At 44.3% G+C, this 17,016-nt stretch overlaps 1 protein-coding gene across 42 annotated transcripts in view; it reads left to right on the plus strand.

The window, feature by feature from the left end:
- NRCAM (neuronal cell adhesion molecule) overlaps nucleotides 1-17,016 on the plus strand; it is a 300,157-nt gene that overhangs the window by 199,064 nt on the left and 84,077 nt on the right. For all 42 annotated transcript variants that reach the window (XR_010590368.1, XR_010590369.1, XM_065556848.1 and 39 more), the window contains 2 exons: nucleotides 3,334-3,518; nucleotides 5,527-5,658. Coding sequence is in view for 40 of the 42 variants with exons in the window: in XM_065556848.1 (XP_065412920.1) it covers nucleotides 3,334-3,518; nucleotides 5,527-5,658 (317 nt within the window). In the remaining 2 variants the exon portion in view is untranslated. The remainder of the gene's footprint in view (nucleotides 1-3,333; nucleotides 3,519-5,526; nucleotides 5,659-17,016) is intronic.

Consider the following 17,016-nt stretch of genomic DNA (forward strand, 5'->3'; position numbering starts at 1 on the left):
CCCCCACCAGGCTCTGTTCCACAACCCCAGTGGCCGTACTCCGAATACTGTCCAGTTTTGGGACCCACAGTACAAGAAGGATGTGGGGAAAATTGGAAAGAGACCAGCGGAGGGCAACAAAAATTATTAGGGGGCTGGAGCACATGACTTATGAGGAGAGGCTGAGGGAACTGGAATTATTTAATCTGCAGAAGAGAAGAATGAGGGGGGGATTTGATAGCTGCTTTCAACTATCTGAAAGGGGGTTCCGAAGAGGATGGATCTAGACTGTTCTCAGTGGTAGCAGATGACAGAACAAGGAGTAATGGTCGCAAGTTGCAGTCGGGGAGATTTAGGTTGGATATTAGGAAAAAAAATTTCACTAAGAGGGTGGTGAAGCACTAGAATGGGTTACCTAGGGAGGTGGTGGAATCTCCTTCTTAGAGGTTTTTAAGGTCAGGCTGGGATGATTTATTTGGGGATTGGTCCTACTCTAAGCAGGGGGTTGGACTAGATGATCTCCTGAGGTCCCCACTACACTCCTACTGTCGAAAGTTCTGTTAAAAAGGGAAGGAGACAGACTTGGTACCCTTATATAATGGGATCAGGACTCCCCACCACAGCGCCTCCTGCTGGTTGCTCCGGGAATTAACTCCTTCCAGCCTTGGAGCGTCTCCTGCTTACTGGTGTCTTGCCCGTTGTCTGCTCTGATGTGTTGTCTCCACCACCGGGACATGCGTTGCTATCTGGACACAGCCCTCTTCAGGACACGGCCCTCCGGCAGTGCCCACCACTCCATTCTCCCCCCTTCCGGGGGCATATCAGTAGTCCTAGACCACACCTGTCTTCATGGCCACCTGCCACCCCAAAGTCTAGTCCCTTACCTCAAGGACAAGGTGCAGTCCATGGGCCATGCTCCCACGTGGCAAGGTGCGGTGTAAGGGGGGAGGAGGGGACCCAGGACCACCCACTACTCTGGGCCCCAGCCCAGGGACCCTTGATCAGCAGCTGCTTGCTGCCTTCCTCCACTCCCCGTCACTGCCTGCTTTCCCTGGGCCACTTCCCCGTAGCCGTAGCACCCACTCAGCCCTTGTTTGAAGGCTTGCAGTCTGGCAGAGTCAGCCAGAGCTCCTGCTGCCCTGCTACCCTGCCCAGCAGTGCTCTGAAGTGCTCAGCAGGGTGCCGCTCCTTCTACGAGGAGCCAGTCCTCCTCCCTTGCTGGTTAGGGGGAGACTAATCTCCCTCTGTGCTGCAGCCTTTATATAGGTCCTGATTGACTGCCCACAGGCCCTTTCTTATTGACTGCCCATCTGCGCAGCCTCTCTGGCCTTCTTTAACGGATTTTTTCCTGGAGTGGGGCAGCCTCCCCACTACACCTTACCTGTCACAACTCATGACATGCCCACCAATCTCTCTCCGATACACTCTATACCTCCTCTCACAGAATGAAGGATGCACTCTACATCCCAACCTGGAGATTCTTTGCCTCAAAGCTTGGCTGCTTCATGGTTTCAACACATAGAGGACTCCTATTCGATGGAGATACAAGAGGTATTACTACACAGTAGAAAGTCCTCAACACACCATACTTACCTGCAGAAGTGGTCCAGGTTTCGGATTTGGTACAATTCCCAACAAATCTCCCCAACATACATGACCTTTCCAAACATCTTACATTATGTACTGACTATTAAAAAAAAAAAAAAAAAAAAAAAAAAAAAAAGAAAAAAAAAAAAAAAGAAGTAAATATCTCTGCTCAGGGTCCTCCTAGTGGCTATAGCAGTTTTCCACCAACAAGTAGAAGGGTACTCAGTGCTATCACACCAACCACTAAACGATTCCTCAAGGGCATAGTTAACCTTTTTCCACAACCCCGACATTCTGCACCTACATAGGACCTAAACCTCATATTGAAAGGCCTGATTAGACATCCCTTCGAACTCAGGACCACCTGTTCGCTTACATGCCTGTCAGTGAAGATGACCTTCCTGATACCAAACACTTTGGCTAGGAGGATAAGAGAAATAGCGGCTCAGATGGCACATTCCCCCTACACGATATTCTTTCAGGATGAGGTTACACTCAGGCCACACCCAAAATTCATCCTTAAGGTAACTTCCCCATTCCATGTGAACCAAATGATTCACCTCCCGACTTTTTACTCTAAGCCTCATTGTGACAATAGGAAGGCTATATTACACACACTAGATGTCAGGAGGGCCCTAGCCTTTTACCTGGATAGAACAAAGTCTTTTGTGAAGTCCCCGAAGTTGTTCCTCTCTATTGCAGAAATCTCCAAGGCTCAGCAATATCAGCCTAGAGACTCTCTAAGTCGGTCTCAGGCTGCATTAGACAAAGTTATCAGATTTGCAACATGACATCTCCAGATACTATTTGCGCATACGCCATGAGGTCGATCTCTTCATTCGTCACCTTCTTCAAGAATGTCCCTATCTCAGAGATCTGTAGAGCAGCGATGTGGCCGTCAGTTTATTTTCACAGAACACTACGCAATCACTGGGGATTCTGTCCTCCGATACCATCTTCAGCTCCACAGTACTGTCATCTGTAACTGACCCGACTCCGAAGCCCCAACCCTCCAGCAGGGATACTGCTCAGGTGTCACTTACAGTGGCGTACCCATAGGGACACCACTCAAAGAAGAAGAACAACAGTGCAGTAATGATGGTTCTTCGAGATGTGTGTCCCTATGGGTGCTCCACAACCCATCCTCCTCCCCTCTACTTTGGAGTTCTTGTCAATGACTCTGCAGTAGAGAAGGAACTGAGGTGGGTTAGCCCGTGTGCACTGGTTAGCCTCAAGGCAGGGCATGAGGGGAGACCGTGCATGTGCGGACCTAATGGAGACTGCTGCCAAAATTCTCTGATCAGCAGTGCAGGGACGTGAGCACACCCCCTGTGGAGCACCCATAGGGAGACACATCTTGAAGAACCATCATTACAAGGTGAGTAAATTCTTCTTCTAAAGTAATATGAACATCAAATTGCCACCACAAATAAATAATCATAGCTTAGATAAAGAACATTCACGTATGTATTTGAATCTTTTATTAGAGTCATTAAGGATTGTAAATTGCAATTGATTCAAAAAAATGTATTCTGTAATTATTAAATCAAGGAAGTTTGTTGATGTTAATGACTCTACGATTTACTGGAAATGACAGAGTAACATTGGAACATGTTCCAGATTTGTTGGATATCCCCAAAAACCCAGGTCAAAGTTCTCAGGACAATAATTATCTTTACAATACAAACAAGAAAAATTAATGGATTGAACTCTTAACCTCGCTTTTTCCCCAGTTCTTTAATCTCCTCCGTGTTTTTCTTTCTCCAGACCCACACCAGTTATCCGCTGGATTAAAGAAGGTGGAGAACTGCCCATCAACAGAACATTTTTTGAAAATTTTAAGAAAACTCTCAAAATCATAGAGGTTTCTGAAGCTGATTCTGGAAAATACAAATGTGTAGCAAGAAATCCATTAGGTTCCACTCACCATACCATTACAGTAACTGTCAAAGGTAATGCTAAAATAATCCCAAATTTTACAATGTCAGCATCCCAATGCAAGGTTATATAGTAATGTATTTTATCAGGAAAATATATTACAGTAAATATCTACAAGGATGAATACATGTAAAAGAAACTGAGTAAAAATAGTCATTAAATCGCCTGAGGTTTCCCACAAGACAGACTTTACCATGTCTAGTCTTTAATTTTTATGATGGCCTCATGTTAGTGATGGTGGTTTTTTGCCAAACAGCTCTGTGGTGCTAAATTGAAGCTATCTCTTAGAACAGTGGTTCTCAAACTTTTGTACTGGTGACCCCTTTCAAATAGCAAGCCTCTCAGTGTGACCCCCCCTTATAAATTAAAACCCCCTTTTTATATATTTAACACCATTATAAATGCTGGATGCAAAGCAGGATTTGGGGTGGAGGCTGACCCCTGAGGGTCATGACCCCCAGTTTGAGAACCCCTGCCTTAGAAAGAATTCCATTAATACAATACTAACTGGTACCTGTGGTAAATTTAGTCTAGGCTTTCTTTCAGCATCATAAGAGACTGCTCCCCCACTTCCTCTACTGCTCCTTTCCCTTCTCCTACTCCTCGTCCTTCTCTCTTCATTTCTCTTTTCCTTCTCTTCATCCTCCTCTGCCTCCCATCCCCATTCTCCTTCTCTTTTCCTTTTTCTCCCCTTCCCATCTTCTCTCTTTCTTTTTTCATAGCCCCTTCTTCTGGTTCTACCAAACTAATTTTTACTAAGTTTTATCTGTCCAGTGGTATTATAGCCCTGGGATTAAAGACACTTCAAATATGTTAGTATTTGAAGTGTGCCTGAGGGCTTTTGTTTGAATTAGCTAATGAGAGTTGATTATTCCTCACGTGGCAAATCAGTCACTTCTTTTAAGTAATGAAAGGTTTCAGAGTAGCAGCCGTGTTAGTCTGTATCCGCAAAAAGAAGAACAGGAGGACTTGTGGCACCTTAGAGACTAACTAATTTATTAGAGCATAAGCTTTCGTGGACTACAGCCCACTTCTTCGGATGCATATGCATCCGAAGAAGTGGGCTGTAGTCCACGAAAGCTTATGCTCTAATAAATTTGTTAGTCTCTAAGGTGCCACAAGTCCTCCTGTTCTTCTTTTAAGTAAGCTGCTAGTGTTTGTGCACAACTCTTGACACCAGTTTACATTGATGTTGACTTTGTTTGGTTCATGATGGTTCTGTGGATATCATCCACTTCCTTTTTAAAAATAAAAAGATAAATTCTCCATGCACCTGTGTCCACTAATACAAATGCATTATTTATTTATTTATTTTTATACAAAATGTGACAAATATGCAGTTTGCATAGACTTACTGCAAAGAATCTGCTGATAGGCATATAGAAGTTATTTTTCTTATAAGGAAATCATCTCTTGTCCATTTTGTCTCTCTCTTTCTCTGTGTTTGTCAGCCAACCAGGATTCAATTTTGACCCCATTAAAATCACTGGGAGTTTTTGCATTGATTCAGTGGAGTCAGGTTTTCACCCTAAATCTGTTTCTCTTCCCTCACCCGCCTGAGTCGCTCGCACTTTTCTCTTCACCTATTATCAGTCCCTCTCTTCCTCTTCTATGGGTGGCCTGAGGACCAGGGACACCTCAAAACTTATTAGAAAGGCTACTGTACTAATCCTTTTACAGAAGCCAGAGTCTGTTATCTTTTGCTGTCTTTAGAAATACAGATTAGGATTAAAGCCACTGATGTGTATTAATCGAATTTACTTCCATTCAGTTAAGAATCACATTTTGTTTACTTGAAAATTTTAACGTAGATAGCTATGCATTCTTTATGATTTATTGTCCATCTATTTAACAGCCTAATGGCTTGTATCACTTGTAACATGAGCTAATCAAAACATGATTTTACCAGTAAATTATTCAGATATAAAAATCAGCATTTTTTCCAGTTATAGCTACTGTACTGACCTTCTGAGTGGAGACTTGTAACATTGATGATTGTTGTGTTTTCTTTCCTGACCAAAGCTGCTCCATACTGGATCACAGCACCTAGAAACCTTGTGTTGTCTCCTGGAGAGGACGGAACCCTGATCTGCAGAGCTAATGGCAACCCCAAACCTAATATTAGCTGGCTAACAAATGGTGTGCCCATAGCAAGTAAGATTTTTAATCATCTTAATGGAGGATGAAAAAAAAACACAATAAAGATTAGGGACACATAAGGGATATGAAACTTGTTCACATATGAATAATTATTCCATATTTAAGGATATTTTGCCTGATGTTGAATAATAAATGTGTATGACGTGAAAGAAAAATGCTACTGTGCATGAAGATGAAACAGCAGAAATTACCTCCAATGTGCTGAAACTTCCAAATATTACTGTTTTGAAGTGGACAACTCATTATTCTGTTCTGCTGTCTGCTAGTGTAATACTCATGGAGATAAGGTCTTAGTAACAAGGCTGTGATGTGTTTCACTGACTGGAGATATCAGAGGGATAGAACGTCTAATCGTATTGCCATTGCAATATATATTAGATCTCTTAGATTCTCTTAAGAACCGCTGGAAAGTTGGTTCTGTGTAAGAACTGAAAAGGGGGTATGAGGTCAAAAGTAAACCTCTGTGGTTGTATTAAGCACCTCTATAGGGGTGAGAATTTGGAATATTTTCTAGCCTTCCAGCTCTCAGCAATCAAAGACTGTAGTAAGGCTATCTGAATGAATCAGCAGCTGTCTGGAAATCAGCTTGTGGCAAGTAGGTGTCAGAGGAGATGAACCCCTAAGGCAATGAAACAACTGATTCTGTGAATGTGGATAATAAAAGCAGCTGTGAATTGATGCCCCAGTCACTCATTTGTTAGCAGTGTTATGACTGGCAGCACAATATAAGGGAGGCAAGACAACTACTATCTATAGCACATCTGTACTTGAGGAAAACTTACACACTGATATCGCAATATGCTGTCTCACTTAATGCTGTAGTTATGTTCCTGAAAAATGCGACTTTAAGCAAAACGGTGTTAAGCGAATCCAATTTCCCCATAAGAATTAATGTAAATGGGGGGGGGTTAGGTTCCAGGGAAATTTTTTTCAAAACTGGTACACAGTGATGATGATTGTGAAGCTTGGTTGAGGTGGAGGAGTTAGACGGTGGGATATTTTCCAGGGAATGCCTCACTGCTAAATGAACTAGCAATTGACTGAGCCCTAAGGGTTAACTCTCACACTCTATGAGGCAGCAGGAAAGGAGGGAGGGCAGACACACACCCTATGTGTGAGAGAAAAAAATGCACATTTCTCCTTTAAGTAGCTGTCCCCAGGTTTAAGTACACTGCCCTGTTACATCAGCTTGCTGAGACCTCCTGAGACCACAGCTACTGCCTAGAAGCTCCCTCCATAGTGTGTAAAAAGAAGATCAGGAGTACTTGTGGCACCTTAGAGACTAACAAATTTATTAGAGCATAAGCTTTCGTGGACTACAGCCGTAGTCCACGAAAGCTTATGCTCTAATAAATTTGTTAGTCTCTAAGGTGCCACAAGTACTCCTGTTCTTCTTTTTGCGGATACAGACTAACACGGCTGCTACTCTGAATCCATAGTGTGTGTCGTTCCCCCCCCCCCCCCCCGCTCTATGGAAGATGGGTTAAGCAGGGTGCAGGAGGGAGGGGGAGACACCCTGACATTAGCCCTCCTCTCCCCCCTCCCCCCATGCAGCAAGCAGGAGTCTTGGGGAGCAGCTCCAAGGCAGAGGGCAGGAGCAGCACATGGCAGTGGGGGGAGGGACACAGCTGAACTGCAGGCAGCTGCTGCACAGGGAACTTAGGGGAGGGGGGAGCTGATAGGGAGAGCTGCAGGTCCACCCTGGTTCCAAGCCCCCACCAGCTAGCTGCAACTGGCTGCTCTTCCTGCAAGCAGTTGACAAAACAGGCAGCTGCCAAACGACATTAGAAGGGAGCATTTCACAACTTTAAACGAGCATGTTCCCTAATTGATCAGCAACTTAACAACGAAACAACGTTAAGCGGGACGACTTTAAGTGAGGAGTTACTGTATTCAGCTTATATTATATCATATAATCACTGCTGGTCCTTCACCCTTATCCCTCATCTTTCCCAACGTAAAACTTAAGACAAAGGGGGGAGGGATAGCTCAGTGGTTTGAGCATTGGCCTGCTAAACCCAGGGTTGTGAGTTTAATCTTTGAGGGGGCCACTTAGGGATCTGGGGCAAAAATCAGTACTTGGTCCTGCTAGTGAAGGCGGGGGCTGGACTCAATGACCTTTAGGGGTCCCCTCCAGTTCTATGAGATAGGTATATTTCCATATATATTTTTTTAAAAGCCAGACAACCTAACCAGCTGCTTTGTCAGAAATGATGATAGTATTCTAAAATTCTGCCATTTTGTGCTGGCACTTTAAAGATTTGAAAGTGTAGTATGAAAGGGAAATTGCCAAAGAAGTTAAAAAAAAGGAAGAAGTGGTTCAAGTAAAGCTCAGTTAAAGAGACAGCATGACTTCCAGGAGTCAGAGTCCATCCCAGGAAGTTGCAAAAGAGAGAAGTAAAACCTTACCTGATAGGTGTAAAACCTCTTGGAAAATGAAGACAGACAGCAGGTATGGGGAAACAGCTAATAATGTGACTTAAAAGGAGAATATCAGGAGAAGTTGAGGGATAATGCTGTAAGCCAGACATCTTCAGGGGAGAAGACAGAAGCACTCACCAGGGAAGGTGAGTGATAAATATGATTTGATTAAGATTGTAACATAGGTTTTAAAATGCTGGGTCACGATGGCTAACTCAGTCACATAGCCTTGAGGTTAAATAGTAAATCTCAAAGCATTCATAAGTGTGCTGGATACACTCAAATAGGTTAATAGCTAATAAAATAACAAATAAATTTTTATATCCTTTTCATAATTTTCTTTCTTTACTTTCTCCTGCTGTTTCATTTCCTTTCCTGCCCTATTTTTATGTAGATGTTTTTGTCCTGTCAGCCCTTCCAGTTCATCTAGCCCCTCCCACTGCAGACTCCACTCTCTGTTCAACTCTCTCTTCTATCCTTCTTGATTATTCCAGCCTTCCTCCTCTGGTAATCAGAATCCACCTCTCACCTCTATTGCATACTGATGAGTCACTGATATCTTTGGAAGTTCCAGATCTCTCTCACTCCTTAGCAGGGTTCTGTCCCCCCCTCCACCATTCTTCTTCCCTTAGCAGTTGCAAATATTTAACTGGGAGTTTAGCTGACTACTGCAGTGCAAAGTGTAACTAATGACAGGGCATCTGAGGGAGTGCAGGAGATAAATGGAGCCAAGTGACAGAGTGCTATACTTACGAATTCTGCAGCTTCTAAAAGGAAAATGTTCCAGTTTAAAATAGCTGAAGCCAGTCTGTGGGATTTGCCAATGCAGCATGCCCTCTTTTTCACTTGGCATAGAAAATACTTATGTGGGCGGGGCCCCACTTGCTTCCGGTTGAATTTTTAATGTATCATTGTAAAATGATTAAACTAAAGCAGCTGGTTGGGCTGCAGGGCAGTGCTAGGAGAGCTACACCTGTGGCACCATTTCAAAGCAAAACTGCTATATTTGAATTTCAAAGACCTTCTGTCACCATAGATCCCACAATGCACCTCCTGTGGCCCAATCATCTGTTTGCAGTACTTTAGTTTTCTATTGGAAAATACAACTGGGAGATGCTTAATGCTTCCTGCTTTGTTTTCCTGTTATAGTCAGACAAGGGATGGGGCAGTGTTGAAGAGAGAGCCTCTCACCCGTGTTTCAGTTAAAGGAAAGGTCCTAACATCAAGGAGTGAGATGAGGGAGAGGGAGAAAGTTGAAAGGCAACATCATGCAAAAAAAGGGGAAAATAGTGGGCACTTAAAAAAATAAATTAAAAAAGAGTAGTGGCTAAAATAATTGCCTCCGCCCACCCTTAGAGTCTGTTACCTGGTGTAAACATCTTTTTTAAAAGAAATAAATTTTAGTTCATTTTTAGTTAATGATCACATTTTTAAGAAGAAAACAATTTTATAATTACAGTAATTTGCTGGAATGATAAGGGAATAATCTTGCAATGCTTACTCACATGAGTAATCTTTATATGAGTGGTCTAGCTGAGGTCAAGTACGATAACTCGCATGAGTAAGGGCGTCCATTTCAGACCCTGACTGTGCTTTGTCTTGTGCTTCAGTTAACACTTGAGTTCAGCACTATTCATACTTCTGCACAATCTTTACTGTTTTATGGTTTAAATATTTAACATGGGTTTACAGAAGGGAAATCCTGCATAAAGTGCCTCAACTTTTAAGAAAGTAACTATCCAAATTAATTGGAAGGGGAACCACTGACATAATTGGACTTCAGAAAGGTACTTGCAATACTGCACATATGACTAATTTATTGGTTCAGTGGTTTATAGTACAGGCTGAGCAATTAAATATTAAACACACACATTTCAAAATTAGAGGACGTTGTGTACTGAAAGAAACTGATTATCTTCACTTGATATGTTCTTTACATGCTTGTATCATTTTTCACATTAAAATGATATTTTTATTCAGTCTCTCTTTGTAATCACATAATACATTGAATTGAAGACAGAAAATGATAACCCTTTGATCTTTGTTCATGAGAATGTTTCATAATCCTTGGTGTAGTGGTTCCGGGGTGGGGCTCGTCCCTTCCTGGGGCGCCTGAAAGTCAGGCTGCCCCGCTACAAAGCAAATAACAGTTAGGGCCCCGACCTTTGGGTAGGGGCTAAGCACACACTTGACAGTTCAGGGCTCAGGCCCTTATGCAGGGACTGAGCACACAATTAGCAGTTCAGAGCTCAGGCCCTTATGCAGGGACTGAGCACACAATTAGCAGTTCAGAGCTCAGGCCCTTATGCAGGGACTGAGCACACAATTAGCAGTTCAGAGCTCAGGCCCTTATGCAGGGACTGAGCACACAATTAGCAGTTCAGAGCTCAGGCCCTTATGCAGGGACTGAGCACACAATTAGCAGTTCAGAGCTCAGGCCCTTATGCAGGGACTGAGCACACAATTAGCAGCTCCGGCCCTGGGTCAGGGCGGGGCAGCACACCAATAGTCAGTCAGTGGCCCAGGCCTTGTAGCAGGGGCTGGGTCAGTTTGGGTTAGCCCAGGCCCTAGGTCAGGGCGGGGCAGCCAACAGATAGTCTGTCAGGGGCCCAGGCCCCTTGGACAAGGAGGAGGAGGAGAGACTGCCACCCGGCGTGGGGTAGCAGGGGGAGAACACAGGCCCACCCACTCCACTGTGTTCCAGCCCGGGGCCCTATCCGCAGCAGTCCTTCTGCCGCGCAGTCAGTGGGGATCCTGACCGCAACACACTGACATGGGTTCGGGGTCTGCTATCCCCGGGCCACTTCCCATCTCCTCCTCCATGGGTACCTGCTCCTCCTGAGTTTCGTCTGCTGGGTCGCAGATCATAGGCTCCTCCGGGCCCCAAGCACCAGGTAGGTCTGTCGCTCCCTCTGGGCCCTCGGCGGGGGGAAGCTCAGACCGCTCCTCAGGATACCGGGCTCTCGGCAGGCTCGGCCAGTCCTCCTCAGGATACCGGGCTCTCGGCAGGCTCGGCCAGTCCTCCTCAGGATACCGGGCTCTCGGCAGGCTCAGGTCCGTGGGAGCTCGGGCACCAGCGTCTGTCCTCTCCCGCTGCCGGCCAGCTACTGAGCGCTGGGGCCTGGCCTTTATACTTCCTGTCCCGCCCCTTGACTTCCGGGGGGCGGGGACAGGCCGCGGTGGCTCCGCCCACTCTGGCGGCTTTTCTGGCTCATCGCTTCCTGGGGCGCCTGGAAGCCAGGCCGCCCCGCTACACTTGGTTAGGAAAATTCTTAGTTCTTATTATTTTCCCTGAATTTTTACACACGCACATGCACTCTGCTGGTCCCAGCCACATGAGTGTGGGATGGAGGCTACTGGGCTCTGATATTCTGTAGGAGACCAGTCCCACAGGAGAATGAGATGGGCTGTCAGTGCCAGCATGCACTCACCACTCCAGCCATCATTCCTGCTGGAGTTGTGCAGATGGGCCAGGATCTGGGCTAATGAATATAGAATGGATGAAATTCATTCAAACTGGATTTTATTTACTGCATACAGTGTACAGTGTACCCAATAGACAGTGGTTGCTGGTGCCCAAAATACATGGTGGGGCTGCAGGTAACAATCTGTCACCCTATAGCCTCCACTTCCTACCATCCCCTGTAGGTTGATACTGTTTTCAGAGTGAGAACCTGGGGTTCCAATTAGGAGGTCTCAGGGAACTGTTTTTCAGGCGAATAAGGAAGGGTTGGTGGGGGAAGAAAGAAGATAAAAGGGCACTCTCTTCCATCTTCTGTCCTCTCTCTCTTGTAGAATGAAAAATTGTGCTGGCTTACAGTAAAGGGCAAGATGAGAGAAAACAGTATGTATTCTTCTTAACATTGTGTCCCCTTGTTGTTCTTTCCCAGTCCCAACTTCTGCCCCTCCAATCTAGCTCATAACAAATCACCTCTCAGCTACTGTCTTCACCACCATGCACACCAACTACCAGTTCAACCACACCCTCATTCGCCAAGTGACTTCTTTACTCCCTTCTCTCAATCCTGCAAACCTGGCCCTTCCACTGCCCAGCTCAGAACTTCTCCAAGTCCTGCTTAACTATCTTCAACACTTCTACTCCTCCAAAGCACACAATCCAACTACAGGCCAAGAGTCCCAGCTTTTCTGTCCTACTTTCCCCACAGAACATATGCAATTAAAATAACACCTGGACGAAACCCTCCAAAAATACTCTCGTCCCATAATATAGTCTAAATACATAATGTGACATTTAGCCACTTTGATCAAAGGTCTGAGAAAGTAGATCTACGCAAAGCCCTAAGGAGATACAGATTTTGGTTACAATGAGAACATTTGTGGCTCTCAACCATCATCCCGTAGACATTTAAATCTAGGCACCATTACTCAGAATCATCAGTCTTATCCTCGGGATAGCATGTAGGAAAGAGGCAGCCTTTCAAGTTTCCAGGCTCAAACTATGTAGAGTGAATTATACATTGTCACAAGGTCCACTCCTGGCAGGTGGCACCTCCCCCTGGTGGCTTTGGGGATTAGCTCCTTCCAGGTGCTGCACCTTTTGCCTTGGAGGACTTTGATACCCTGGAAGGGGAGGACCAGAGTGACCTGGCTGGAGGGCAAGTAATGAAGAGGAAGCTACAGCTCCTGGAGTGAGATTGTCCTCTCTCACCCTGTTCTCCCCATAGGTTGAACTCTTTGGGGCTTCCTTCCTTCCTTCCCCATACAGGGGCACTCTCTTTTCAGGTGTCCCCTTCTCCTTTGGCCTCTGTCCTCCTGGCCCTGATACCTCTTTTCCACTCTCTGCAGCCTCTTCTAATTTCTTCCTGCATGAGCTTAAATAAATACAGTGTTGTTCAGCCAGCTGTGTCAAATAGTTTTGCAGGTACCAATGTGCCTCCCACTGTCTCTGCTCATTCTCCAGCAGCTGCCTCAGCAGGATCTGGATCCATTCTGGCTGTTTGTCAGTCCTCATCTGCAGGGGCGAAGACTCTGGAGTCCAGGCTGGGAGGGTATAAGTGCCTTCATCAAAAAAGGCTTCAACATACTGTGACTCCATTTTCTCTTTCCTTTTTTTTCTATTATTGCCTCCCTCTGTTATTGCCTCCCCTTGTATCAGGGGTAACCGCCTTATACTGTCCTTCATGGTCCACCACGATCTCTTACACAATCTCTTTTATAAGGGGTAATCGCCTGTCCGCATTCTCCACCAAATTGTGGCGGGACCACCCATTGCAGGTGACACCTCCTCCTGGCGGCTCTGGGGATTAGCTCCTTCCAGGTGCTGCACCCTCCTCTGTCAGTCTCTTCACCCATCATTATCTCCCACCCTCTCTCACTCCAGGGGTTGCAGCTTCCTCTTAGTGACTCAGCCCTCTGGCCAAATCACTGAGGTCCTCCCCTTCTGGGGTATCAAAGTCTTCCAAGGCAAACTGTCTCAGGCAGTCCACTCTCTGCTGTCTGGTCCACGCCACTTCCCCAGTGGCTGGTAGGGGAACCCGGGCCTTCGCTGTACTCCAGGTTCCAGCTCAGGGGCACTTTCATCAGCAGCCAGGGTCTGCCCTATCCCATACCTTGTTGCATTTCCCTTGAGCCTTTCCAGTCTTTCTGGCTCTCCCACCTCTCTGGTTTACCAGCCCAAACTCCTCCCAACTCCTTCCAAGGGAGTAACTGTAGGCTTCCTATCTCTATAGCCCCAAACACACCTCTCTTCTCCCAGAAAGTGATTGCAGACTATCTCCCTGCCATCCCTTTATGCATCCCGGGCTTTATACAGGTCCCTCCTCTTCCTGTCCAGCTGAATGTCATGTCTAATTAATCCCATCTCCCTGGCTTCTTCAGGTGCAGCCTAGGCAGCTAATTGGCCTACCTGGCCACCTTGACCCTTTCAGGCCTTATGTGGGTGGATACCCCATCATACACCTGTGTCGTGTCTTGAATTGCAAGTACAGTCTTTACGTAATATAAATGTAACGTTCATTGCATCTACAACCTATATGCAGGAGAACAGCCACATCCAGCACTAACTGTAGCTTTTGGGTGGTCTTCAAAGTTAGTTTCAGGTAGAGCATGTGAGAAACCTGGAGGTTACAAAGATATGGATTACTCTGGTTATGATGCCATCTTGATTCAGCCAGTTACCAACAGAATTTACTTAAATCTAATAAGCACTAGGACATTCTTCTCTTATGCTGTACTTTATTTGATATTTACTGTCTTGTCCCCATTCTGTCCTTGCAAATATAGCTAATAAAAGGCATAGTGTCACCACAATTATGCAAATAATTAACTATGATCCTATTTGACTGTTATGGTTTCAACCTCCGTCAGCAATACTGGATCATACATTTATAACCTTAACTAGGGAAATGACTGACAAGTAATGGATATGATTGCAACTTTTACATATTGGTTATTAATATGATCCTCTGGAGGAAGAGGCATGTAGGATGACATAAATAACATTACTTTTAGCATTAATGACTATAAGACAGATGATATTTTGATCGTTCTAAAACCTGCAAAGCCTACATGAGGACCAACAGCATTTTGTATGAAGGCTAGACAGGGGCCAAGTATTTCAATTCAAGTCAATAAGAAAGACTGCTTATCATTATTATATTATCTCAGCAGAAACAAAAACAGGGACTACTGTGTCTTCAGAATATTGCTCATGTGTTAGTTATCTCTGGTTGGTCTTCAGCACCATCTGCTAGGGATCACGTTTATAAGACCTATGATTGATATGCGCCATAGTGTTTACATTCACTGCAAAATGTGCATAAGCTATGAGAAATATTTTTGACAATCTGGGCTCTACAGTTATGATGAAATATGTTCAGTGTCAACATTCATATCAAGTATTTGTTTCTTTGAATGATTAATTTTCTACCCTGATGCAAAATTATACCATAACAGCTTTTTAAAAAAGATGAACAAGAGATTGTGAATTATCACAGTTTAACGACATTTCCTTCTGTTATGCTGTTAGTATCAAGCATCGAGTATAAGTACATCATTATGAGACCCAACCCTATCTTATTGGACTTTATTTGGGGGTTGAAAAAATAAAAATTTATTTCTGAAAGGTTTATCAGAAATCATACCTGCTCGCTTTAAAAGCATGGCAGAAATGGTTGCTCTTGATTCATAGATGTACCGTGTTAAAGAAGATTTTGGCATCTAAAGGCACTTAGAGTAATTAATTTTGCTATTCCGTCCCAAAGAGAAATTCTTCTCCACTTTTACTGTGTATTGTTTATGACATCTTATTGATCAAAGAAAGATTATGCTCCAAGATGAGCAGAAAGACAAGGTGTACATATGTCATTGATATGTGAAAAAGCAGCCAGGTTACTGTGTTTCTTTTCCTTCTAGTATATTGGGTTAGCTTTTAGCTCAAGGGATTCTCCAACACAGCATCTGAGCATGTCATCAACATACTTGTTATCACTTTCACTTTCAGATAGAAACACAGTTAGCAGCCTACCCTACAAAATATGGTTGTGTTCCAAGTAGCATATTTCTGACAATAATTTGTATAGTATCCTGGGCCTGCATTGCACTTTACAGGCAAATAAAAGACAAGGATCCTGCCCTCTGGGACTAACAGTTTAAATAAACATCGCTGAGAACATTTAATACTGGCTCTTCTGTGATATTAATATTTGGTGGCTTCTTCATTTCAGACATGGAAATCACAGAATCATAGAATATCAGGGTTGGAAGGGACCTCAAGAGGTCATCTAGTCCAACCCACTGCTCAAAGCAGGACCAATGCCCAACTAAATCATCCCAGCCAGGGCTTTGTCAAGCCTGACTTTAAAAACCTTTAAGGAAGGAGATTCTACCACCTGTCTAGGTAACCCATTCCATATGAGGAAGTCATTCAGTGATTCTGGGAACAGTCAACGGCTTGGCCAATTATCATAGTAGTAGTAATAATAATAATTAATAAATCATAAATTCATAGAAACCAGAGATGGAAAAATACATCTTAGGCCATCCAGCCCATCTCCATTCTCGGGGTTCTTCTCTAATGGAGATCTATTACACGTTTGACTAGTCAAATGTTAAATATGCCAGGCAATGTAACTCCCCCCCTTTCCTTGGCAAGACTATTCAACAGCATTTTAGGGCCTGATCCAAAGTCCATTGAAATCAATGGACAGACTTCAATTGACCCACTATAAGGTGGGTGCATAACTGGCTGGATAACCGTACTTAGAGAGTTGTTATTAATGGTTCCCAATCCTGCTGGAAAGGCATAACGAGCGGGGTACCGCAGGGGTCTGTTTTGGGACCGGCGCTGTTCAATATCTTCATCAATGACTTAGATATTGGCATAGAAAGTACGCTTATTAAGTTTGTGGATGATACCAAACTGGGAGGGATTGCAACTGCTTTGGAGGACAGGGTCATAATTCAAAATGATCTGGACAAATTGGAGAAATGGTCTGAGGTAAACAGGATGAAGTTTAACAAAGACAAATGCAAAGTGCTCCACTTAGGAAGGAAAAATCAGTTTCACACATACAGAATGGGAAGAGACTGTCTAGGAAGGAGTACGGCAGAAAGGGATCTAGGGGTTATAGTGGACCACAAGCTAAATATGAGTCAACAGTGTGATGCTGTTGCAAAAAAAGCAAACATGATTCTGGGATGTATTAACCGGTGTGTTGTGAGCAAGACACGAGAAGTCATTCTTCCGCTCTACTCTGCTCTGGTTAGGCCTCAGCTGGAGTATTGTGTCCAGTTCTGGGCACCGCATCTTAAAAAAGATGTGGAGAAATTGGAGCGGGTCCAGAGAAGAGCAACAAGAATGATTAAAGGTCTTGAGAACATGACCTATGAAGGAAGGCTGAAAGAATTGGGTTTGTTTAGTTTGGAAAAGAGAAGACTGAGAGGGGACATGATAGCAGTTTTCAGGTATTT

The sequence above is a fragment of the Chrysemys picta genome, chromosome 1 (genome assembly GCF_011386835.1).
Source record: "Chrysemys picta bellii isolate R12L10 chromosome 1, ASM1138683v2, whole genome shotgun sequence".
NCBI classification, from domain to species: Eukaryota; Metazoa; Chordata; order Testudines; family Emydidae; genus Chrysemys; species Chrysemys picta.